General features: G+C 40.4%; 1 protein-coding gene across 4 annotated transcripts in view; it reads right to left on the reverse strand.

The window, feature by feature from the left end:
- Positions 1 to 24,332, reverse strand: part of TRPC3 (transient receptor potential cation channel subfamily C member 3) — a 443,652-nt gene extending 419,320 nt beyond the window's left edge. The window contains exon 1 of one of the 4 annotated variants that reach the window (XM_073641255.1): positions 24,146 to 24,332. In XM_073641255.1, coding sequence (XP_073497356.1) covers positions 24,146 to 24,183 — 38 coding nt within the window. In that variant the 5' untranslated portion in view covers positions 24,184 to 24,332. Of the gene's footprint in view, positions 1 to 21,576; positions 21,912 to 23,568; positions 24,050 to 24,145 lie in introns of those variants that run through there. The other 3 variants (XM_073641245.1, XM_073641236.1, XM_073641262.1) reach the window with 3 other exon arrangements.
- Positions 24,333 to 25,282: the final 950 nt, after the last annotated feature.

The following is a 25,282-nucleotide window of genomic DNA, read 5'->3' on the forward strand; positions in this document are numbered from 1 at the left end:
ATTCTGTGAAGTACCTGTGGGTTCAAGGTGCTCACCACACCTCTAGATAAGTTCCTTGAGGGGTGTAGATTTCAAAATGGGGTCACTTGTGGGGATTTTCCACTGTTTAGGCACATCATGGGCTCTTCCAACGCAACATGTAGTCCGCTATCGATTCCACCCAATTTTGCGTTCTAAAAGTCAAATGGTGCTCCTTCTCTTCCAAACCCTGCTGTGCCCCCAAACAGTAGTTTTCCACCACATATAGGGTATCGGCGTACTCAGGAGAAATTGCACAAGAAATTATATGGTCCATTTTCTCCTGTTACTCTTGTGAAAATGCTAAATTTGGGCCTAAATCAACATTTTTGTGGGAAAAAGTAAAGTTTTCATTTTTCCTTCCATATTGTTTTAATACCTATGGGGCACCTGAAGGGTTAATAGACTTATTGAATGAGGTTTTGAGCACTCTGAGGGGTACCATTTTTAAAATGGTGTCACTTTTGGGTATTTTCTGCCACATAGGCTCCTCAAAATCACTTCAAATGTGATGTGGTCCCTACAAAAATTGCTTTTATATATGTTGTTGGACAATTGAGAAATTGCTGATCAATTTTTAACCCTTCTAACTTCCTAACAAAAAAAAAATGTTTAAAAAATGATGCTGATGTAAAGTAGACATGTGATAAATGTTATTTATTAACTATTTTGTGTGATATAACTTTCTGGTTTAAGGACTTAAAAATCAACAGGTTGAAAATTGCGAAATTTAAGATATTTTCACAAATAAACGCAAAAAATATCGGCCTAAATTTACCATGAAGTACAATGTGCCACGGAAAAAAAGAGTCTCAAAATCACTTGCATACATTGAAGCGTCCCAGAGTTATTACCACATAAAGTGACACTGGTCAGAATTGTAACATTTGGCTTGGTCAGGAAGATGAAACCAGGCTTGGAGGTGAAGGGGTTAATTGGTTTACCACTAAAAATATTTTCATTCTATTAGATCATTTCTTATTATGATCAAATGCTACATTGCAGTAAAGAATCCAAGGGAGGTGAAGAGTGCTCTGAGACCTATTAGCATTATTACTAGTTTTTATGATGCTTCATTTCTATCTGTAGAGAAGGCAATTGAATTTAGGTGTTGGCTTAAAAATGATACTACTGTGTATTATGTGTAGATTTGTCCATTTGGTCTGTTAGGGCTCAGACACAATCACTTAAGCAATGTAATTGTAATTCACTTGTGTCAGCAGAGGAATGGGATGTTCTGTCCTCCATGCTTTATCTGTTACATAACTATCTAAGATAGAAAAGATATAACCACTGTAGAAGTACATCAGGTAAAATCAATGTTTTAGGACAAATTTGTAGACAATGTTGGCTCCCGGAAACCAATGATGATACCATGGCTTTATATAAAGATAGATATCAGATTGAATAAAAAAATTAAATGAATTAATAGTCCATGCAGATCAGGCCTTGTAAAAGTCACTCAGATCATTACGTCTTACCTACTTCCAACATGTCAACTTAAAGAACTGACAGTTCACTCTCTGTCTAACATTTTCCACCCATTCAGAGCTTATATTGTAGCAAAAAAAAACAGCTCTGTGCACAATACCATATTTTTTTACGGGTAATAACTACAATCATGTTACATTGCATAGCGTATAAACAGTCATGACAAAACCTAAGTACACCCTCTTTGAATTCTATGCTATGACGTATCAGGCAATAATAAAAAAAAAAAATTCAAATATTCTTAGAAGGTCTTAACTTCTTCATGACATGGCGATTTTCCGTTGTTTCATTTTCGTTTTTTTCCTCCCCTTCTTCCAAGAGTCATACCTTTTTGATTTTTTCGTCAACATAGCAGTATGCAGGCTTGTTTTTTTGCATGACAAATTGTACTTTTAATTTACCCCATTCATTCTACCACATAGTATACTGGAAAAAGGGAGAAAAAAATTCCATGTGCGTTGAAATTGCAAAAAAAGTGCAATTCCACAATTATTTTGGGGGTTTTTATCTACCATGTTCACTATATGGTAAAACTGATCTGGCATTATGATTCTCTAGTACAAGTACGGGGATACCAAACGTGTAGTTTTTTTTTAAGTGGTGAGAAAAAAAATTGGAAATTTACTTTTGTCGCCATTTTTCAAGACCCGTAACGTTTACATTTTTTGGGATATGGGGCAGTGTGATGGCTTATTTTTTTTGCGTCCTGAGCTGACATTTTATACTGATACCATTTTGGGGTAGAGACAATGTTTTGATTGCCTTATTGCATTTTTTTGCAATGTTGAGGCGGACAAAAAACCCTTAATTTTGGTGTTTTGATTATTTTTCTCATTACGCCGTTTACCAATTGGGTTCATTTATTTTATATTTTGATAGGTTGGACTTTTACGAACATAGCGATACCAATATATGTGTATTTTTATTTTTTTTAATGGAGCTGAAGCACTGGTATGTATAGCACAAGCGATCGGGCGATCGCAGTTTCAAGTTAAATACAGTAAAAAGTCAAAAAAAGTTTTTTAAATATATGAAAAAAATAATAAAAAACATCAAAATCACGATCTCATATGGGCCAGCTTTCACAAGGGGGATCATAATGACAGCCATAGGGGTTATCAGCAGAGTCGCGGCTGACATGACAACCCATCGGTGCCCCATGATTGCATCACAGGAGCTTAGAACGATGCACCCCCCTCCCGGTGCATGTTAAATGCTGCTGTCAGAGATTGACAGCGGGATTTAACAGGTTAATAGTCGCTGGCAAAGCTCTGCTCTACACGCGCTGTTAAAGGCACATGATAGCTGATTAAATCAGCCATTATGTGTAAGCCAACATCAAAGGCAGGAATATGACGAAAGTTTCTGTCATATGTCATGGTTAAAGTTAGGTAAATACATCCTCAGATGAAGAACACATGATAAATTACACCATGTCACTATTTATTTACCAAAAAAGGGACAATTTAACACTGTCTAAGGACCATATATGTTCTAATTCGAACAATCATAGAATTCAAAGGGTGTGCTTAGTTTTTTCTCACGACTTAATATGTCAAATGTTGAATAGTCAATAAATTAAAGATGTCTATAGACCTTAGAACCTTAGATATTTGTTGGCTGTACATTTGTTTGACAGATACATCTCACAAAATTAGAATATCATCAAAAAGTTAAAAAAGTTAAAAAGTGAAACTCATATATTATATGGAGTCATTACAAACAGAGTGATCTATTTCAAGTGTTTATTTCTGTTAATGTTGATGATTATGGCTTACAGCCAATGAAAACACAAAAGTCATTATCTCAGTAAATTAGAATACTTTATAACAACAGCTTGAAAAATGTTTTTAAAATCCGAAATGTTGGCCTACTGAAATGTATGTTCAGTAAATGCACTCAATACTTGGTCGGGGCTCCTTTTTCATCAATGACTGCATCAATGTGGTGTGGTATGGAGACTATCAGCCTGTGGCACTGCTGAGGTGTTACGGAAGCCCAGGTTGCTTTGATAGCAGCCTTCAGCTCGTCTGCATTGTTGGGTCTGGTGTCTCTCATCTTCCTCTTGACAATACCCCATAGATTTTAAGGTCAGGCGAGTTTGCTAGCCAATCAAGCACAGTGATACTGTTGTTTTTAAACCAGGTATTGGTACTTTTGGCCGTGTGGACAGGTCCCAAGATCTGCTGGAGAATGAAATTTCTATGTCCACAAAGCTTGTCAGCAGAGGGAAGCATGAAGTGCTCTAAACTTTCCTGGTAGACGGCTGCGCTGACTTTGGTCTTGATAAAACACAGTGGACCTACACCAGCAGATGACATGACTCCCCAAACCATCACTGATTGTGGAAACTTCACACTAGACCTCCAGCAGCTTGGATTGTGTGCCTCTCCACTCTTCCTCCAGACTCTGGGACCTTGATTTCCAAATGAAAATTGGAACTCTGGGACCTTGTGGAGTGTGTCAATGACTGCCTTCTGGACATCTGTCAAGTCAGCAGTCTTCCCCATGATTGTGGAGCCTACTGAAACAGACTAAGAGACCTTTTTAAAAGCTTAGGAAGCCTTTGCAGGTGTTTTTTGTTAATTATTTTAATTTACTGAGATAATAACTGTTGTGTTTTCATTGGCTGTAAGCCATAATCATCAACATTAACAGAAATAAACACTTGAAATAGATCACTCTGTTTGTAGTGACTCTATATAATATATTACTTTCACTTTTTGGATTGAAGAACTGAGATAAATTAACGTTTTGATGATATTCTAATTTTGTGAGATGCACCTGTAGTTATCCATAGTAAACCCACATACACATCGATTTTTTTCTACATTTAAGCCATGTACACCATATAGCAAAAGTAAAAAAAATGTATAAACAAGACATATGAACTGATACTGTATAATGTATGTGTTGAAGACCTGGGCAGTAAAAACTCATTTTCCAAGAGAGTGGTGGATCAATATGCATACAGCATTGCACAAAATTACATATCTATACACTCCAAGGGAGCAGAACAAGCATAATAATGGAATGTAATGGAAGGTGGGTATAGTAATTTGGCTTTCAGCATGCTATCTTATGTCTAGGCATTTTTCTTCATTTAGAATATATAACAATGTCCCACTTTCATTTTCCGATAAGAATCCTTAGTTTGATAGCAGCAGTAACTGATCGCTTTCAAATTGGAGAAGCAACAAAGACAACAGGTGAACATTAAGCAGTAAGACAAAAAGAAAATAGACATTACCCACAAGAGCTTGCAAACAGCATGGAATGGAAGGAAGGAAGGACATACCGGTAATGGGTACATAGTGCAATTCTTATCCTAAGTGCCAACCTCTTCAATTGGCAATGGGGCAGTATAAACAAAGCGGCATGAACCAAGCACCCAGCTCTTATTTCAGTTAGCACACACACAAAAATGCAGTGTGGAGAACACTGAAGGGGAATTATTATTTTCTAGGGTGCAGAAAAACAACTGCTTCAGCACTGCGCTATCAGTAAGATGGGAGAGCTTGTGTTGGGTCGGCATAGAGGTAGATGTTGCTGGAAATGAATGTGAAATGTGTCTGTGTTGCAGAAGTGAAATGTGTCTGTGTTGCAAACTCTGCAGACAATTCACGCCTGGAAGAAGTCTTTATGGCGGTCTGGGCCAGGTAGAAAAAATGGTGCATGACTTCCAACAGAATGGACATCACCTGTGAACCACAAGATAGAACTGTACTGTAATAGCTTACACAGTCTGCAGAACTGGTATTTACCATTATATGACCATTATATGGCGGTAATATTAGTTTTGGTCTGTGTAAAAAAAAATAATTTGGAAACAGCAAATATGTCTGCTGACTTTCCCAATCATAGTGAAAACACATGTAAAATCATCATAAAAATGTCTCTATGTCTCAATTTTTACAGGAAAAATATTTTTGTACCATGATAGGCAGTAGATATAGAAAAAAAAAAACATTTAAAGTATACATTAGATTGCCATTAAAATGTATCAGCTACTGAGGACTCTCAAAATATCAACCACATGCACTCTCAATTATTATTATTTTTTGTAAAAAAAATGCCTTTGAAAAGCCTTTTCATTGAACTGTGCCTAACTCAAGTTTCACTGGAGCTTCTTCTGGGAGTAAAGAGCATTTTGTGAAACTTAGGCCACAGTCCCATTATCAGTATTTGGTCAGTATTCAGTCAGTATTTTTTCTCAGGAGTGGGAGCCAAAACCAGGAGTGGGTGATAAATGTGGAATTGGTGACTTTTCTCTGATTCTTCCTCACCTGGTTTTGGCTCCCACACCTGAGAAAAAATAGTTACCAAATACTGACCAAATACTGATAGTGGGGCCATGGCCTTGAAGCACCACTCTAGCATTTTGGGTTTTTTTCAGCTCCGGAGTGGCTTTAAATTTAAGTCCCCTGCACCCAGTTATATACTCACGCTCCAGTGCCTTTACCGTTTTTTGGCACTGTTCCAGTCCCACAATGCCATTTTGTAAGAGCAGACTGGCCAGAAGTCAGAAGCTACGTCACAAGCTATGTCACAAGCTCTCAATGCAAGTCTATGAGAGCCAGAACAAGGCTCTCATAGACTTGTATTGAAAAGTGACCTCAATGCAGCTCCATGAAACACTGGAGCTGCAGGCAGGCCACTTTTCAACTGAGTCCGACGGGAGCGATGCTGGAAAATGGTGAAGGTCGCGGCGGGTGAGCATGAGACAGCAGACTAACATTTAACCCCTTTACGACCTTGTCAGTAATAGTACGTAGCTGTGCCCTGGGCCTATAGGGCCAGCTACGTACTATTACGCGCGCTGCGATCGCGCCCGCACACAAGGGGTGCGGGGCGATCGCCGCTGGGTGTCAGCAGATTGTCACAGCAGACACCTGGTGCTATGTGCAGGGAGTGGTCCCACACCGCTCCCTGCACATTAACCCCCGCAATGCTGCAATTGAAGTCAATTTCAGCATTGCGGTGGCAAGGGGGGAGGTGATCGCTATTCTCACCTCTCCTGCCGGCGTCCAGCGATGTCTGCGGCGGCTTCCGGATGTTGTCATGACGACCCGATGTCGTCATGACAACATCCGGATCACCAGGAGGCAGGACGTTACTTTGGTCATGCGCAGTGCATGACCAAAGTAATGTCTCCCCTGTGTGCAGCGCTGACAGGCTGCATGACAAAGGGAGCTGCTGCTCTCTATGCCATGCAGCCGATTAGGCTGCAAAAAAGTGAAAGTCCCATAGTGGGACAATGTGTAAGAGTTAAAAAAAAAGTAGAAAAGTGAAAAAAAAAATTTAAAAAAATTAAAAAAAATTGTAAAACTATATTAAAAAAAAATGAAAAAAATAATCCCCAAAAAATAAAAATATATTGAACCCATAATATTTATTTATTATGAAAAAGAAAAAGAAACCAATAAAAGTACACATATTTAGTATTGCCGCGTCCGGAACGACCTGACCTATAAAACTGTCCCACTAGTTAACCCCTTTAGTGAACATGGTAAAAAAAATAAAAAAGAAAGCAAAAAACAATGCTTTATCATCATACCGCCAAGCAAAAAATGGAATAACACACGATCAAAAAGACGAATGTAAATAAAAATGGTACCACTGAAAACGTCATCTTGTCCCGCAAAAAACAAGCCACCATACAGCTCCATCATCCAAAAAATAAAAAAAAGTTATAGCTCTCACAATAAAGCTATACAAAAAAAATATTTTTTCTAGAAAATAGTTTTTATTGTGTAAAAGCGCTAAAACAAAAAAACTAAATAAATGTGGTACCGCTGTAAATGTACTGACCTGAAGAATAAAGCTGCCTTATCAATTTTACCACACGCAAATCGGCATAAAAAAACCCCCAAAAAAACAATTTCTGAATTGCTGGTTTTTGTTTATTCTGCATCCCAAAAATTGGAATAGAAAGCGATCAGAAAATGTCACATGCCCGAAAATAGTACCAATAAAAACATCAACTTGTCCCACAAAAGACAAGCCATCACATGACTCTGTCGGCCAAAATATGGAAAAATTATAGCTCTCAAAATATGGCGATGCAAAAACTAGTCTTTGCAAAAAAAGCGTCTTTTAGTGTGTGACAGCTGTCAATCTTAAAACCCGATATGAATCTGGTATTGCTGTAATTGCACCGACCCAAAGAATAAAGTCGTCTAATCACTTATACCACACGAGGAACGGTGTAAAAAAATAAACTCTAGGATTAGGGTTAGGGTTGGGGTTAGGGTTGGGCTAGGGTTAGGGTTGGGCTAGGGTTGGGGTTGGGCTAGGGTTAGGGTTGGGGTTGGGGATAGGGTTGGGGTTGTATTAGGGTTGGGGTTAGGGTTGGGATTTTTTCAAAAGTAAAGAAAAAAAAATGATGACAATATGGCGACCAGTGTTGAGCGCAAGTGCTCGCTACTTGAGTTTGCATCGGGTGCTCGGGTATGCACTGAGTATCGCGGGTGTTCGAGTGACATGCTCGAGTCTCTGCCCTATATGCTTCGCGGACAAAAAAAATGTTGCTGGGATCGCCTGCCATGCACAAGCGATCCCCGCATGACTTTTTGGGGTATCTAACAACCGTGAAACATGCCGGGCAGGGACTCGAGCATGTCACTCGAGCACCCGTGATACATGGTGCATACCCGAGTACCCGATGTAAACTCAAGTAGCGAGTACTTGCGCTCAAGACTACTGTCAACTTATTCAATATGATGACCTAATGCTATCAAATTCTGTTGTACCTCTGGGTTCAAAATGTACACTATACCCCTTGATAAAATCCTTGAGGGGTCTAGTTTCCAAAATGGGGTCACTTGTGGGGGGTTTCCACTATTTAGGCACATTAGGGATCCGAAATGCGAAATGGCGTCCGCTCTTGATTCCAGCCAATTTTGCGTTCAAAAAGTCACACAATGCTCCTTCCCTTCTGAACCCTGACTTGCGCCCAAACAGTGTATTTTCCCCACATATGGGGTATTGGCGTACTCAGGAGAAATTGCACAACAGTTTTTAGGTTCCATTTTCTCCTCTTACCCTTGTGAAACTAAAAAATTTGGGGCTAAAAGATAATTTTTGTGGAAAAAGTTAGATTTTTTTTATTTTCACGGCTTCATGTTCTAAACTTCTGTGAAGCACTTGGGGGTTCAAGGTGCTCACCATACATCTAGATAAGTTCCCTGAGGGGTATAGTTCTCAAAATGGTATCACTTGTGAGGGGTTTCCACTGTTTAGGCACATCAGGGGCTCTCCAAACGCAACATGGCGTCCGCTAATTATTCAAGAAAATTTTACATTCAAAAAGTCAAATGGCGCTCCTTCCCTTCGGAACCCTGCCGTACACCCAAGCAGTGGTTTTCCCCCACATATGGGGTATCGGATTACTCAGGAGAGATTGCACAACAAGTTGCATGGGGCAATTTATCCTGTTACCCTTATGAAAATGCAAAACTGGGGGCTGAAAAACATTTTTGTGGGAAAAATGTGAAAATTTTATTTTCACGGCTCCATGTTATAAACTTCTGTGAAGCACTTGGGGGTTCAAGGTGCTCACCATACATCTAGATAAGTTCCCTGAGGGGTCTAGTTTCCAAAATGGTATCACTTATGGGGGGTTTCCACTGGTTAGGCACATCAGGGGCTCTCTAAACGCAACATGGTGTCCGCCAATTATTCAAACAAATTTTACATTCAAAAAGTCAAATGGCGCTCCTTCCCTTCTGAGCCCTGCCGTGCGCCCAAACAGTGTTTTTTCCCCATGTATGGGGTATCTTCGTGCTCAGGGGAAATTGCACAACAAATTTTAGGGTCCATTTTTTCCTGTTACCCCTGCAAACATAAAAAAATGGGGTCTAAAGTAACATTTTTGTGAAAAGAGTTAAATGTTCATTTTTTTCTTCCCCATTCCAAAAATTCCTGTGAAGCATGTGAAGGGTTAATAAACTTCTTGAATGTGGTTTTGAGCACCTTGATTGGTGCAGTTTTTAGAATGGTGTCACTTTTGGGTATTTTCTGTCATAAAGGCCCCTCAAAGTCACTTCAAATGTGATGTGGTCCCTAAAAAAATGGTTTTGTAAATTTTGTTGGAAAAATGAGAAATCGCTGGTCAAATTTTAACCCTTAGAACTTCCTAACAACAAAAAAATGTTGGTTCCAAAATTGTGCTGATGTAAAGTAGACATGTGGGAAATTTTATTTATTAACTATTTCGTGTAACATATCTCTCTGATTTAATGGAATAAATTTAAATTTTGAAAATAGTGAAATTTTCGACAAATTTCCAATTTTTTCACAAACAAACGCAAGTGATATCGAAGAAATTTTACCACAATCATGAAGTACAATATGTCACGAAAAACCAATCTCAGAATCAGGGGGATCCGTTGAAGCGTTTCAAAGTAATTACCTCATAAAGTGACAGTGGTCAGAATTGTAAAAATTGGCCTGGTTATTAACGTGCAAACCACCCTGGGGGGTAAAGGGGTTAAAGCACCACTCCAGTGGTGTAATAAAAAAAAACACTGGAGTGGTGCTTTAACCCTTTAAGTGAAAAAATAGTCACTACCAACTACCAAACAGATCCACAAATATGAAATTCATATAAGATAGCAATTCATTAATCTTACATAAATAAATACAATAAAATAGTAAAAAAAAAATTAAACACTACGGCTTTTAATTGCAAATACATTTTGCCCTTAGGTAGAATTATATATTTAAACCCCAAGGAGGTATAAAGTATTCATCTGATATATCTAGTAGGCTTTCCTTTGATTATATAACTTCTGTCTACAACTGTTTTTCCAATTTCTATGCTATCCGCCTACTGGAGTGAGTTTGCGACTTTTTGTGTGACTTTTTAAAAAGTTGCAATTCATAAATCTGGGTCAGATTATAACTATTTTTTAAAAGCTGGGGGAATGGCATAAAATAGCAAGAAGTAGCACATTTCTGCACAAGAATGTGTGATCGAATTTTTGACTTTTTGATATAAAAAAATGGTACAGAATCCTTGATAAATTCCCCCTATTTTTTTCCAAACCAACTGCAATATTATGAATACCTTCCTTTATGCTTGGTTTTTGGTATATATCCATTATGAGCACTGGTAAATGAATGCTCCATGATAGATATATACATCAGTGTACCCAAGGGTGGTGCTTAATGCAAGCAAAAAATTATATTTTCAATTTTTTGATGGAGCATCCTTTGAAATGATTAATTTGGGTAAAAGACTAAATAAACTACAAACATTTTAAAAATCTTTTCAATTTTACAGGTCCCTACCAATCAAGATATGTAGTCGTTTGAACATGTCTTGGTAAAAATTAACCATTATAATCGGCAGGTACAAATCATGGTTATTTATAAACCAAAAACGTTACTTTTGTTGCCTGACAGTTACAGTTATATGAAAAAGTTTGGGCACCCCTATTAATCTTAAGCTTGATGTTTTATAAAAATTGGTGTTTTTGCAACAGCTATTTCAGTTTGATATATGTAATAACTGTTGGACACAGTAATGTTTCTGCCTTGAAATGAGGTTTATTGTACTAACAGAAAATGTGCAATCTGCATTCAAACAAAATTTGACAGGTGCATAAGTATGGGCACCTCACCAGAAAAGTGACTTTAATATTTAGTAGATCCTCCTTTTGCAAAAATAACAGCCTCTAGTCGCTTCCTGTAGCTTTTAATGATTTCCTGGATCCTGGATGAAGGTATTTTTGACCATTCCTCTTTACAAAACAATTCCAGTTCAGTTAAGTTTGATGGTCGCCGAGCATGGACAGCCCTCTTCAAATGATCCCACAGATGTTCAATGATATTCAGGTCTGGGGACTGGGATGGCCATTCCAGAACATTGTAATTGTTCCTCTGCATGAATGCCTGAGTAGATTTGGAGCGGTGTTTTGGATCATTGTCTTGCTGAAAGATCCATCCCCTGCGTAACTTCAACTTTGTCACTGATTCTTGAACATTATTGTCAAGAATCTGCTGATACTGAGTGGAATCCATGTGTCCCTCAACTTTAACAAGATTTCCGGTGCCGGCATTGGCCACACAGCCCCAAAGCATGATGGAACCAAATTTTACTGTGGGTAGCAAGTGTTTTTCTTGGAATGCTGTGTTTTTTTGCCGCCATGCATAACGCCTTTTTGTATGACCAAACAACTCAATCTTGGTTTCATCAGTCCACAGGACCTTCTTCCAAAAAGAAATTGGCTTCTCCCAATGTGCTTTTGCATACCTCAGCCGACTCTGTTTGTGGCGTGCTTGCAGAAACGGCTTCTTTCGCATCACTCTCCCATACAACTTCTCCTTGTGCAAAGTGCGTTGTATAGTTGACTGATGCACAGTGACACCATCTGCAGCAAGTTGATGCTGCAGCTCTCTGGAGGTGGTCTGAGGATTGTCCTTGACTGATCTCACCATTCTTCTTCTCTGCCTTTCTGATGTTTTTCTTGGCCTGCCACTTCTGGCCTTAACAAGAACGGTCCCTGTGTTCTTCCATTTCCTTACTATGTTCCTCACAGTGGAAACTGACAGGTTAAATCGCTGAGACAGCTTTTTGTATCCTTCCCCTGAACAACTATGTTGAATAATCTTTGTTTTCAGATCATTTGACAGTTGTTTTGAGGAACCCATGATGCCACTCTTCAGAGGAGATTCAAACAGGAGAACAACTTGCAAGTGGCCACTTTAAGTAGCTTTTCTCGTGATTGCATACACCTGGCTATGAAGTTCAAAGCTCAATGAGGTTACAAAACCAAAAAAAGTGCTTTAGTAAGTCAGTAAAAAGTAGGTAGGAGTATTTAAAACAAGGAAATGATAAGGGTGCCCATACTTATGCACCTGTCAAATTTTGTTTGAATGCAGATTGCACATTTTCTGTTAGTACAATAAACCTCATTTCAAGGCAGAAACATTACTGTGTCCAACAGTTATTACATATATCAAACTGAAATAGCTGTTGCAAAAACACCAATTTTTATAAAACATTCAGCTTAAGATTAATAGGGGTGCCCAAACTTTTTCATATAACTGTAAATACTTGTTTGATAGCGTCACTTATTATTTGCAGTCCGTAAGTGCCTTTTTTGTTCTATCTCCATATTATTCTTGATACTTCTTGACTTCCAGCAGCAGAAATTGTTTCTGTTCTTCATTTGTTGTGTGCAACTTGTTATATTTTTCCATCAGTGCTACTCCTCGTTCTGCAGTATCATTAGTCACTCCCATACCACTGACTGCTTTCTTGGCAGCCACCATCATACCACTGACTGTTTTCTTGGCAGCCTGGTAGCCTTCATCTGCAGACCATAGATCTGCTACATCTTTGGACAGGAATGCCGATGACATGCCGGTGATGCTAAAGAACCTGTTGGTTTTCTGAGCGACAAAGTCTTCCAGGTTCTTCATCACAAGTGATGCTGAATCAACAGTTATCTTCTTGGGAGGATGTTCTGCAGCTTGTGTTTGTAGGGCTGTCACCATCAGACGATTTGTGTCATTTCACACAACATCAGCAAACAAGGATAGAGCGATCAGTTCCTTGGACAAGTACCATAAGTGTTTTTTCATCTTATTCATCGCGACTTCTGACACTGAGTTGTTCTGTGCCTTGTACAAATAGATGTCCTTGAGCAGCTGGAGATCAATGAATGGGGCTGATGGTGCCAGGAACCACACCTTCACATAGATCAAAACAGTAAACTGACAAATATCTGTGATAGCCTTTTCTTACTCATTTGTCAGCATGAACTGACTCCTGAACATCCACATTTTTTACTCGTAGATGGCCTTTGCCATCCATTTGGCTCGATGCAGTCCAGTTGGAGCTCTGAATGAAATTCCTCTAGATGGAACACCACCAAGGAAAATGCTTGTTAACTCCAATAATTCTCGGTAGTCCTCGTGGGGTTGGTACTCAAGCAGTTGCATCACCACAAAGGCTATGATTTCAGCTGCAATGTGGGAAGCTGCTCTTGACATGATCTGGTCTAAAAGTGCTGTCTGAAAGGTAGTCAAGTTAATGATATGTTGCTCTTGAACCTGCTGAAGAACATTTTTCTGAACCTTTCAACGGACCAAACAAATGAATAACTACTGTTTACAGCACTATTTCTAGAATATGATTGCAGAACAAACCACAGCATATCCTTACCAAGCTTCTGCTCTAGAAGTTTGCAGGCGCTGTTCCTGGAACCCATGTTGACAGATGTGGTATCAAAACACATGCACGTCACATTGTCAGTAACAATCCAGGTCACTGCTGCAGCATAAACAGCATTAGCACAAGCAACTGATCAATGCCAACTCCTGATACCAGAATGGGAAGACGGTCTACAGTTTTCCACTGCTGAAGTCTTCTAAAACCTTTCCATCCCAGTGAATTGTTAAAGGTGCAGTTGGCTGAAACTCCTGTTTCAGGTTTAGAGCCATTGTCTGACTGAGATTTATTCTTTCTCTACGAACTGATGAACGAATTGCATTGAAATCTTCAGGATCATGGCCCAGGTGTTGAAGGGTTTGTGTGAGAATTAATGCTGCATTTCTGTCACTAATATTGGCCATGTCAAGACCTGCTGACAGTTTCTCATCTACTACACTGACTCTTCCTTTTTAGGCTCATTTTGCTGACGGCAGTACCTCTGATGTTTCATAAGTTTCATTGTCTTCCATATCAGTATCTATCATCAGATGACAACTGCAACACCACCTGTCTTGGTGGGCATGTCATGTCGCCTGTGCCACTCAATGACCTGTACATTATTTACTCCCCTATTGGTTTAGGGAGGTGTATGTTTTAATATCGGTGGTAGGTAATTTGTTGCATTTATGGTCCTTGTGACTTTTTATATTTGGTATATTTTAGCTATTTAATAGTAAAGGTTATGTTTTAACTTTTTTCACCACTTTTTTGCTTGGTTTTGTCTCTGAGCTAGCAAAAACTACTTGTCTTCCAGTATTCTTGTCATATACATAGCCCTAGCATACGCAATATCAAACGAGTTGACTAAACCTTAGTTCCATTCTTCTTCAGACTATCAGAACGTTTAATTCTGTTTCCTTGGTTTTTATTTAGCTTGTCATATTCTTTGAAGAGACCTTCAACTTTTTCAACCACGTGTTTTTCCATTCTCATGGGGATGCCTACCTTAGACCAGACATCAAGAACATCATTAGCTGTTAAACCAGCAGCATCGTGAACTGTCTGTTTAGTCATTTTCTTGTAGTAGTAGACAGTGACATAACCTGTCTAGGTTATAGGACTAATAAACTCTCATAGGACAGGACGGATTGGCTGAGAAAACTGGAGAAGGAGGGTGTTATTAACGTCAGGCTATATTTAGCAAAATTTGCGCCATCCTGCCACAACCAGATCTTTTAGACGAGGTGCAAATGGGACTCGGCTATGGCAAAAATCCAGAAAGTTTGATAGTAGGTTGTATCTGGTTAAACTGTTTTCTGCATTTTTAGTTTACATACAGAAACAGAATCAACGGGTGCCTATTGAAGAAAACACATTTGCAAAAGTAAGGACCACCCTGGTGTACCCACTTTATCAGCTACAGTAGCCTGGCTAACACACAGCCAGGCTTCTGCAAGAACTTTAAGGACTGGTGAAAACACTGATCACTACAGTTTAATGCTTCATATATATAAAAATAGGTTTAGTATCCAAGGCACAGCAATAATGTAAAATAGTTGGTCACACTGCAAATTTCAAATGGCAATGTATATTACCGTAATGCGCAGACTTAGAACTTTAGGGGCTATGTAAAATATACGAACAAGAAACTCAAAAAGTACTCACCTTCCCTGTCTCCAACACTGGCTCACCCTGCTGCTTCGTTCCTGGTGTTTTGACTACAGTGGTGACGTCAAATGTACATGTCATCGCTCTAGTCAGTCACTGAGCTCTGTGCTTGTGCTCTTAGTCTGACGGCACGCGATGCTGAGCTCAGTGACTGGCTGGCTAGGGTCGTGATGTCATGTCAACAATATGCATCACCACTTAAGCCAGTCACTGAACTCAGCGGCTGAGTTCAGTGACAGGAGGGCGCGGGAGACTGGCATAGCTAGGAATAAGCCCTCCATTACCGGAATTGGCCGGGAGGGTTCAAATTTAAAGGATACGGGGGATAGGATTGGGCAGGGATGCTTAGGTGGCGGGCATTGGGGGAAGGTGGGGTGTATATAGTAAAAAGTGAGGGAAAACTGCCATTCCGAGTAGAGAAATCAAGCAGGAAAGACCCATCCACCCTCCCCTTTTTTATGGTTTGTTTCTGTAAAGTGGGTTTTTCAAATAAGGGTGTGTCATAAAAAAGAATTTTAGGTAGAGGCTGGAGACAAATTTGCCGAGGGGAATAATCGGGGTTGCTCGTCACAGTCTCTGTGTTGGCAAGGGGTGGGGTTCTTGGAGTTGGTACTGAATTGTCTGTGGAAGGAATTGTAAAAATTCCAGGCAGTTTTTAAATTGAGCGGGGGTGATCTGGCATTCGGTTCTGGGATCTGGACGGGGTTTTACCCTGGGAGCTTTTAGTTGGTTAGTCTTTCACGTACGGTGGAAGTATGGTGCCCTTGAGCTGGCGGTTAACATGATGGTTGGAGTTGTTTCATTTATTTATAAAGCCAGATCTATTAGCTCCAAGAACCCTCCCCTCATATTTTATTTATATTATTGTTAATATGTTAATGTTGTTTGTTAATAAAATGGCCGCTGTGGCCAAATTTATGCAAAAGAATCTAGGTGGTAGTGTTTTTATTTGGGGAAAAAGGTGAGTGCCCGGGTATGCCGGGGTAGGTAATCTATAAGGGAAGAAGCCGTATTGGCCGTACCCGGTCATGTCTAGAGCAGTGATGTGCTATTGACGTAATGTCACGCAGTAATCAAAATAAGGGGATCGAAGCAGCAGCAAGGAGCCGAAGTTGAACTTGGGGAGGGTGAGTACCTGCTGAGTTTGTCATTTTATGTATTTTACACACTTTGGGGCCCACTTTCTTGAAAGAAAACAACTACCTTAAGTCGGAGAGTTTAGTTATTTAGTGAGTCCACATTCAGATGTTCCAAAAATCGGAGCAGGTTACTTATTAACTTGCGAGGCTTCTATGCAAGAGTAAAATCAGCCTTGCCTTATCATCCTATAGAAAAAGAAAATAGTACTATCGGCTTGCACTCTCTTCATTTTCTACAGGATGATATAATGAGAAAATAAGGCTGATTTTCTTCACCTATATGAGGCTTGACAACCTCTTCTGACTATGGGAACATCTAAAAGTAGACTCACTAAGTAATTTAACACCCTTATAACGTACTGCCCCTTGATACACCCTGTGTGGGTAACACAGCAGCACAGGTTACCATCGTTCCTTTGTTGCAATGGATTCAGATCCCATCAAGGACAACATCTGCAAGGAGTTTGTTCTCCGCGTGTTTGTGTACTCCGGTTTCCACCCATGCTCCAAAGACATACTGATAGGGAATTTAAATTGTGAGCCCCAATGGGGATGGTGATAATAATATCTGTAAAGTGCTGCAGAATATGATGGTGCTATTAAAGTTAATATTAGTACATAAAGCAAGTCTATTACTTCTACCAGTCTAAGTCAGGAGCTTCACTTATTTATAAAACCATTTGCTACAAAATGAGGCATATTAGCTCATAGATTAGGACATAACTATAGTGGGTGCAGCAGATGCATTCACTTTTGGGCCCATGAAGCATATGGGGCCCAAAAGATCCCTTTAGCCCATATAAGAAGACCAATTCTATTAACGATCCAGGATCGTTGGGGGCCTGTTGGAGATTTTGCAATGGGTCCCATGAGCTTCATGTTACAAAACTGCTCATGGGGATCACTATCGCCTGGGTTAGATGAAGAGCCCAAGTAGAAATTTTTCCCCAACACAGTGGATTTTCATTTAAAACCGGCCTCAAACAACTTTATGTTTTTGTACATGGCAAAACAAGTCAATAAAGCCTTAGACCAGGGGTCCTCAAACTACGGCCCGCGGGCCACATGCGGCAGGACTTTTATCCGGCCCGCCGGGCTATGGGCAGAGGAGAGGAGAGCGGTGTCAGCTCCCGCCCTTCTCTCCCGCTTGCTCAGGGCCCCGGCAGGTGTATACTTACCTCTCCCCGTGCCTCTGCAGATCCGCTGTCTTCCTGCTCTGCGCTTCCTGTGACGTCTCAGGTCAGAGGGTGCGGTGACGTCTTTACACCGGGCCCTCCCGAGTACCGTCACAGGCAGCGCAGAGCGGGACGACGCCGCTGCGACGCTGGAGTCCAGACCAGAGTAGAGCAGCGGCAGCAAGTGAGAAGTGAGGTGAGTATTGGATTTTTTTTTTTTTTAATGTATGGAGGCATAGGTCATTATATGGGGGGGTGACATCCTGCAAGGGGTATAATATGGTGGGGTGACATCCTGCATGGGGCATGATATGGGGGGGTGACATCCTGCATGGGGCATGATATGGGGGGTGACATGCTGCATGGGGCATTATATGGGGGGGGTGACATGCTGCATGGGGCATTATATGGGGGGATGACATGCTGCATGGGGCATTATATGGGGGGGTGACATGCTGCATGGGGCATTATATGGAGGGGTGACATGCTTCATGGGGCATTATATGGGGGGGTGACATGCTGCATGGGGCATTATAAAGACAGGGAAGTGATATCCTGCATGGGGCATTATATGGGGGGGTGACATGCTGCATGGGGCATAATATGGGGGGGTGACATGCTGCATGGGGCATTATATGGGGGGGTGACATGCTGCATGGGGCATTATATGGGGGGTGGCATCCAGCATGGGGCATTATAAGGGGGGAACAGCCTGCATGGGGCATTATAAGGGGTGGAACAGCCTGCATATGGCATTATAAGGGGGAAACAGCCTGCCTATTGGGAACATTTACCTGCCCATTGAGGACCTATGCTGCCTATTGGGGATATTTACCTGCCTATTGGAGATATTTACCTGCCTATTGGGGACCTATGCTGCCTATTGGGTACAGTTACCTACCTATTGAAATACCGGTTGATTTAACTTTACTTGTTCTTCATTTTAAATATTGTATTTGTTCCTATATTGTTTTTTTTACTACAAAATAAGATATGTGCAGTGTGCATAGGAATTTGTTCATAGTTTTTTTAAAAAACTATATTCCGGCCCTCAAATGGTCTGAGGGACAGTGAACTGGCCCCCTGTTTAAAAAGTTTGAGGACCTCTGCCTTAGACCATCCAGTCTATGACTATTCCCGACAGCACCCCAACTGTAATGTCTATGAGCCTATTGCTCATCACATCAAAACCACCATTGACTACACCATTTCTCATGGTGCTGATGATGGCTCTCACAGGATTGACCTTGTCTGTCTTAACCCAAAATTAAAGCCAAGATATGAGTATGCGTCACCTTTTTCAAAGCGTTTTCTCCCCTTTTTACTAACAAAACCCATGGATGGAATTTGGCAGTGTGTTCTTCTTCCACACCAGAATCTGTTCCCTTTCTAGGTTCTTCAAACACCAGAGGTAAAAGAAAGCCATTATCTCAAGCACATCATATCCTAAATACACACATTTTGTCACCAAATACACAATTCCTGTAATTGCTCTGCTACACATTATAGCCCAGGCTAAATTTAACCATCTTAATAGACTTCTACAATGCTTTATTGTAAGTAGTCACATTTTACTGTATTTTAACAACATAACTACCAAGCGCCATAAATATACAGCACTTCTGAGCTTTAACCCCACTCTAATGGAAATTTAGGGTGCTGAGTTAAAGGTCCTTCTCCTGCAATCTAGCAGTCACAGATACAGCTGGCAGACACAGCTAGGTACCATGGGGGGAGTAGACAGAAGTGGTTAATTGCCTCAATGAAAGCAATTTATTTATTTATTTTACTCACTTATATAGCGCCAATAATTCCACAGCGCTTTACAGACATGGGCACTGCGCCCATTGGGGCTCACTATCTAAATTCCCTATCAGTATGTCTTTGGAATGTGGGAGGAAACCAGAGCACCCGGAGGAAACCCACTAACACGAGAAGAACCAATGAAGTGTCCAGAAGCATCCGAACTCCTGATGCTTCTGTAGGACCCAGTGATCACATAATCACCAGCTCTCTGAATAGCAAAACAAAGTTGTTGGGTCCTAGCAGACCCAGATTAGCTCTGCCAGTGACTTTCTCTACGTCACTAAAGTGGGCTGTTTTCTCTTGTAACTGGGGCTACTATGGATGTCCCATATACAGTGGGAAAAATGATCAATAAAGGAAAAAAAATGTTCTCCAGAGAGCTTTGATGATCTCATGGGGAACATATTATGTAAAAAAAAATATATACATAAAAATATATGGCAAAAAAAAATAAAGAATAAATAAAGAAATAAAAAGTCTCCAGTGCAAAAGAATTAAAAAAAATGTGTTTTTTTTTTATATAAAATACATTTTATTACAAACATGTAACAAAAAAAACCTACATAACCATAATAGCCCAGTAAATTCATTCAATAGGCAATTTGATGTGAAACCTCAACAGTAAAAAATATAGACAAAAAAATCTAAGCCAAGAATTGTCTTTTTCTATATTTACATTGTAAAAAAAAACATATAAATAAATTGTTAATTTATATAAACCCGAAACCAGATCCTCATATAGCCACACAGGTCAAAAAAAAAAAAAAAAAGTTATGGCTGATGGAAAGCGGAGAGACAACACAAATAAATTTGGATGGGCTGTAAGGCCCTTTCTGGGCTGGCCATTAAGGGGTGAATTTCCAACTACTCAAAAAATTATTTAGGAATCACTAAAAGAACTATTTTCACTTGGTAGATTTCCATTTCAGGGCATTTTCAGGTAGTGCTAAACAAGTTATACAATACACATATGGCACAAGCATCAGAGCAAAAGTTTCATCTACTTCATTTATTTCTCTTGATAGTTCCCAATCTCCAAGAATCTCTAATTAAAGGGGTTGTTTGGTCTAAGATTCAAGGTCTACAGTCACTTGCATCGCACACTGTCACGATTAGGCAGTCTGCAGTCACATAGAGCGCCTGCGGACTTTGCTTGTTTGCCCCTTTAAGTGATTTCTTAGGAAAGCAGATGAAGAACTACTACTAGTGCATGAAGACAAGCTGGACTGCTCACTTTCCAAATTCTTAATAAAAAAGGCTTTTCTAAAAAGACACACTGAAATATACCGTATATAATTTTACTTTCCACTAAGATACATACATAAACTAATGATTGAAACACACAATATCTAGATGTATAGGTAGACAGGACTGTAGTGAAATGCTTGATAAATAGTATCATGTATAGAAGCAGAAGACAAACTAAATGAAAACGTAAAATAATAAAAAATAAATAATTATGATAAAAATTATAAATGATATATGATTACAATTATAATTTATTTATTACCATGTAGTACACGTTTTGCAATAACAGTATATATTAATGGTAGAAGTAGTAAAAATTATTTTTTAGCATCGCTATAAGCTTAGTCATTAAAGCATTCAAGCTTATATAAGGAGTGCACAAAAACACAAGGCAAAGATATTCATCTTCATTTATCACCACATAAGCAGAGAAGCCCAAGAAAAGCACCAGCATCTGACCAGCAGAGGGCGCTGTGGTTAACTCTAACTTCAAACAGCACATCCAGTGCATTATATAGATAATGACAGGAGATAAGAGGACTGACATATTGCAGACACACAGTGATGCTCAATTAGCTACGTTTAAGACATCCAAAGGAAGAAATGTTGGTTTTCCCCAACTAGTAAGAAGGAGACAACATATTCAACCTACCCCATATAAGATGCTATAATATATTTGGAACTTATGTCCTGAATACCTGCAAAAAATACTGAGAATTTGCACACATATACACTGGGCTAAGAACAAGCCAGACATATATGTATCATAAAATGCACATTATTTTTATCGTCCTACTGGTTACATGCTATGCTGTAACTAACTAGGGACACACAGAGGATGCTCAATATACAAAATTAAAGTTTGTACCTTGGTGCCAGTTCATCTGCCATAACCCCTTATTCCAGCACAGGAAAACAATTCAGTTGTTCATCTCACCATCACATGCCATGTGTGAGAGGAGGGTGGCTGATCCTTAGGTCAGTAACATGAATGGAAATGGACTCTCCAAGAAAACTGGGCTTAAGGCATCTATAAGTCAGGGGCGGAGATACCAATGGTGCAACCTATCGGCCGCACAGGGGCCCTAGAGGTTAGGGGCCACTTCCAATTCCAAAGAAGCAAGCAGCTTATATCACAGACACACCATTTAACTGCAAGGGGCCCATATACTGTTCTTGCACAGGGGTCCGCTTCTGCCTGTGCCCGCCCCTGCTATGAGGACAGCCTCCATGGACACCTGAATGACCCATCCCATCACTGTAATATTCATCCAGTGGTTACGGAGCTCTGTGTATTGTGGGTACAATGTGAATATTAATGCCTGACATTATCAGACACAATTACTATTCAGACACATATTAAAATAAGACAATTATGTAAGAAATGAAAATATCCGCTCCTGTTTGTGCAAGGATTAAAAACTCTACATCATAACTCACTCTAAGCTATACTACAGCAGCCAGATAAGGTATATAGATCGCACCCGACTACACAAAGCCTGTGGTTGGAGAAGGTGAAAACAACTGAAATGTCTGAAGAAGTTACAAGACTCAAGGATAATCTACTGCTCGGAGACATTTATAGCTGATTTCACAGCTTTAAGATATGTAGTGAAATGTAATATTACCATCAAACTTCACCCTGGCGCACAGTACATTCCATAATCGACAAGAAATCCATGCATATAATACATTCATGGACTTTGCTGCTATTGAGGAATCCTGAAAGTTATAAAGTAATTGTAGACCTAGCATCACACATAATCCAGATGTCATCTGCTTGGGAGATGAACACAACCATCTTCTGTGAGAAGGACGGCTGGCACACTGATGAGTCCCATCAGTACTTTTCTATATACACACACCAATAAACATAGATATTTAGGAAAGAAACAAGTATCAGATCACGCACCACAGAGACAGAAGATAGTTACTGAATATTCGTACATATGAATGTCCAAACATGTACACATACATGAATGTTACTATTATATATATATATACACATACTATATAAATATATATCTATATATATATATACACTTATATATACATAGATAGATTAGATAGATAGACATAGATAAATATATATATTTAAATACACGTATATATGCATTTATGTATACATTGATGTAGATATACACTTATTGGTCAGTTATCATGCCTTAGGTAACCAAATTTGACCTGACATATACAAGCAGCAACTGAATTAAATATACATATCCTCAAGTCATACCCATTATTAACAATCCACTTATGTGACCGTCCATGGCTTCCCATGCTGAATATGACCATATATATATATATATATATATATATATATATATATATATATATAACTTCACCTTTCTGAGTGAAATACATATGACACATAGAGTGGTATTACAATCAGTAGAGCATGCCAGCATAGTAAGGACCTTACACGGGTGCTGCGAGTGGATTGGGTGGGTGACATCTCTGCATTATATATCTCCTTAGTGCCACAACATATCTCATCATGACACAATCAGGGACGGTTGGCACCACAGTGCTGTATGTGAATGGATTCCTAAGCAGGTGCGTCTTACATCACAACCTCTCAACTGGTGCCTGGCACTAAAAGAAGATGCATAGAAGATATCTGATCCCATGTGGCATCTCCCTCCAGGATGGCATCTGATACACCAGTCTACCCCTGAGTACCCACTTGTGCCCAGCATTACTGGCAGTAGCTCTGTGTGTATGCAGCTGGGTAAGAGTATGGAAGTTCCTCTATAAGTTACAGATCTAGCAGTAGTGGTGGCATTACAGGATGGGTGGCATAGCCATGGCACATCTCAGAGGTGGCACAGAGGCAGGTGATAATAGAAAGTATACTCACAGAGAATGGAGGTGGTAGTGGTCACTGTGGGACCCCCCAGCAATAAACGAGCTGCTCTCGGCAGGTAAGACGAGCACTCCCTGGGGCTGTGGCAGTGGTGCCCACTGACCCCCATTCCTTGCCAGCCATCCCCCGCGTTCCCCCAGGTCCGGGAAGCTGACCCTGCCAGATGGCAGCTCCTTGCATTTCCTGCCCTTTGTGGACATACAGGAATCCCCAGGGCGTGTGAGGTAGCTGAGGGCACGGGGCAGCGGCGGGCAGCCGGGCGGGGTCAGGTGTGTGCACGGCTCTGTACAGCTGGGCACCGAGCAGGGAACTGGCGACTGATGGTGATGGGAAGAAATGTACAAGTGCTGCCAGCTGCCCTCCTCCCGCCCGAGCTCTCCTCCCTCCCGCCCTGGCCGCCCATCTATCCCATTACTGCCGCCGTCACTACAAGCGGAGCGCGGACGGGCTGCGGGGACGCGCTCTCCGGTAACACCTGCACTCCGGTAACATCTGCACGGAGGACAGGCAGCGGGGTGGTGAGGAGACTAGAGGTGGGCACTGCCTGCAGGGGCACGGACGGGGCACCCACCGGACTGAGCAGCCTTCTTGTTGAAGTTTTTGCTCCATATTCTTCAATACTTGTGCTCGTAGTTCATGAATTTTGCACAAAATCAAGAAATCTCAAACGTTTCGTCTAAATGTCACAAAGTTTGTTGGGGGAGAAAATCGAAAATTCCAGGCCAACATAAATTCACTGAATGGGGGTGGACTGGGGGACAGTCACCCAATAAATTAGCAATTGATGAATCAGCGGAAACCGTTTGCTGAAATCCCACCTACAATGACGAGCAGAAAAAAAAACAGTGGAGCACACGAAATAGACTTTAAAAAAAGGCAAAAAATGAAAGAAAAATAAGGCACAAGTGGAAAAAAAGGCAAATTACACCAAAAACTAGACAAAAAAGTCACAAATGCAATAATGAATCAGGAAAGGGAATTTGTCATGATGTCTTTGCCACAAAATCTGGTAGCAGCATACTGTAGACACAGAGACCCTGATTCCAGCGATGTGTCACTTACTGGGCTGCTTGCTGTAGTTTTGATAAAACCCATGTTTTATCAGCAGGAGATTATCACTAGATGGATAGTTAACCTGCTTCCAGGTAGTCCTCCATATCCATGAGCTGTGTATAACCCTGCTCCCACCACTGATTGCGAGCTTTCTGCCTATGCACAGTGTACACAGAAAGCTGCCAATTAGTGATGGGGGTGGAGTTATACTGAGCTCAGCATTCAGAAGACTGGTAGATCTATAGCATATAAAACAGGATGTTTATCAAAACTGCAGCAAACAGCCCAGTAAGTGATACATTGCTGGAATCAGGATCTCTGTCCCTACATCATGCTCAGGCTCTCCGGTAGCAAAAAAAAAAAACAGTGACAGATTCCCTTTAAATGGTCACAAAGGTATGCTTATTAGATAGCCAAAGTAGCTACTATCAATAGTGTGATATACTTTCATTACCCAAAATGTGTTTGTTTTTTTGTGTGTGAAATATAGTTCTGGAGTTATGGCCACTGAGTATCTCCCTTCTAAGCAACAGCTGGTTGTCAAGACAGATCTGTAGAATAAGACACAGAAAATGGATTACAGGAGATGTCCTTTCAGGTGCGATGCGCATTACTGACACAGTGTGATCTAGTGATGGGCAGTCCGGCTCTTTTT

The sequence above is a fragment of the Phyllobates terribilis genome, unplaced genomic scaffold (assembly GCF_046119375.1).
Source record: "Phyllobates terribilis strain yellow unplaced genomic scaffold, ASM4611937v1 Scaffold_1__5_contigs__length_1240528914, whole genome shotgun sequence".
Classification (NCBI taxonomy): domain Eukaryota; kingdom Metazoa; phylum Chordata; class Amphibia; order Anura; family Dendrobatidae; genus Phyllobates; species Phyllobates terribilis.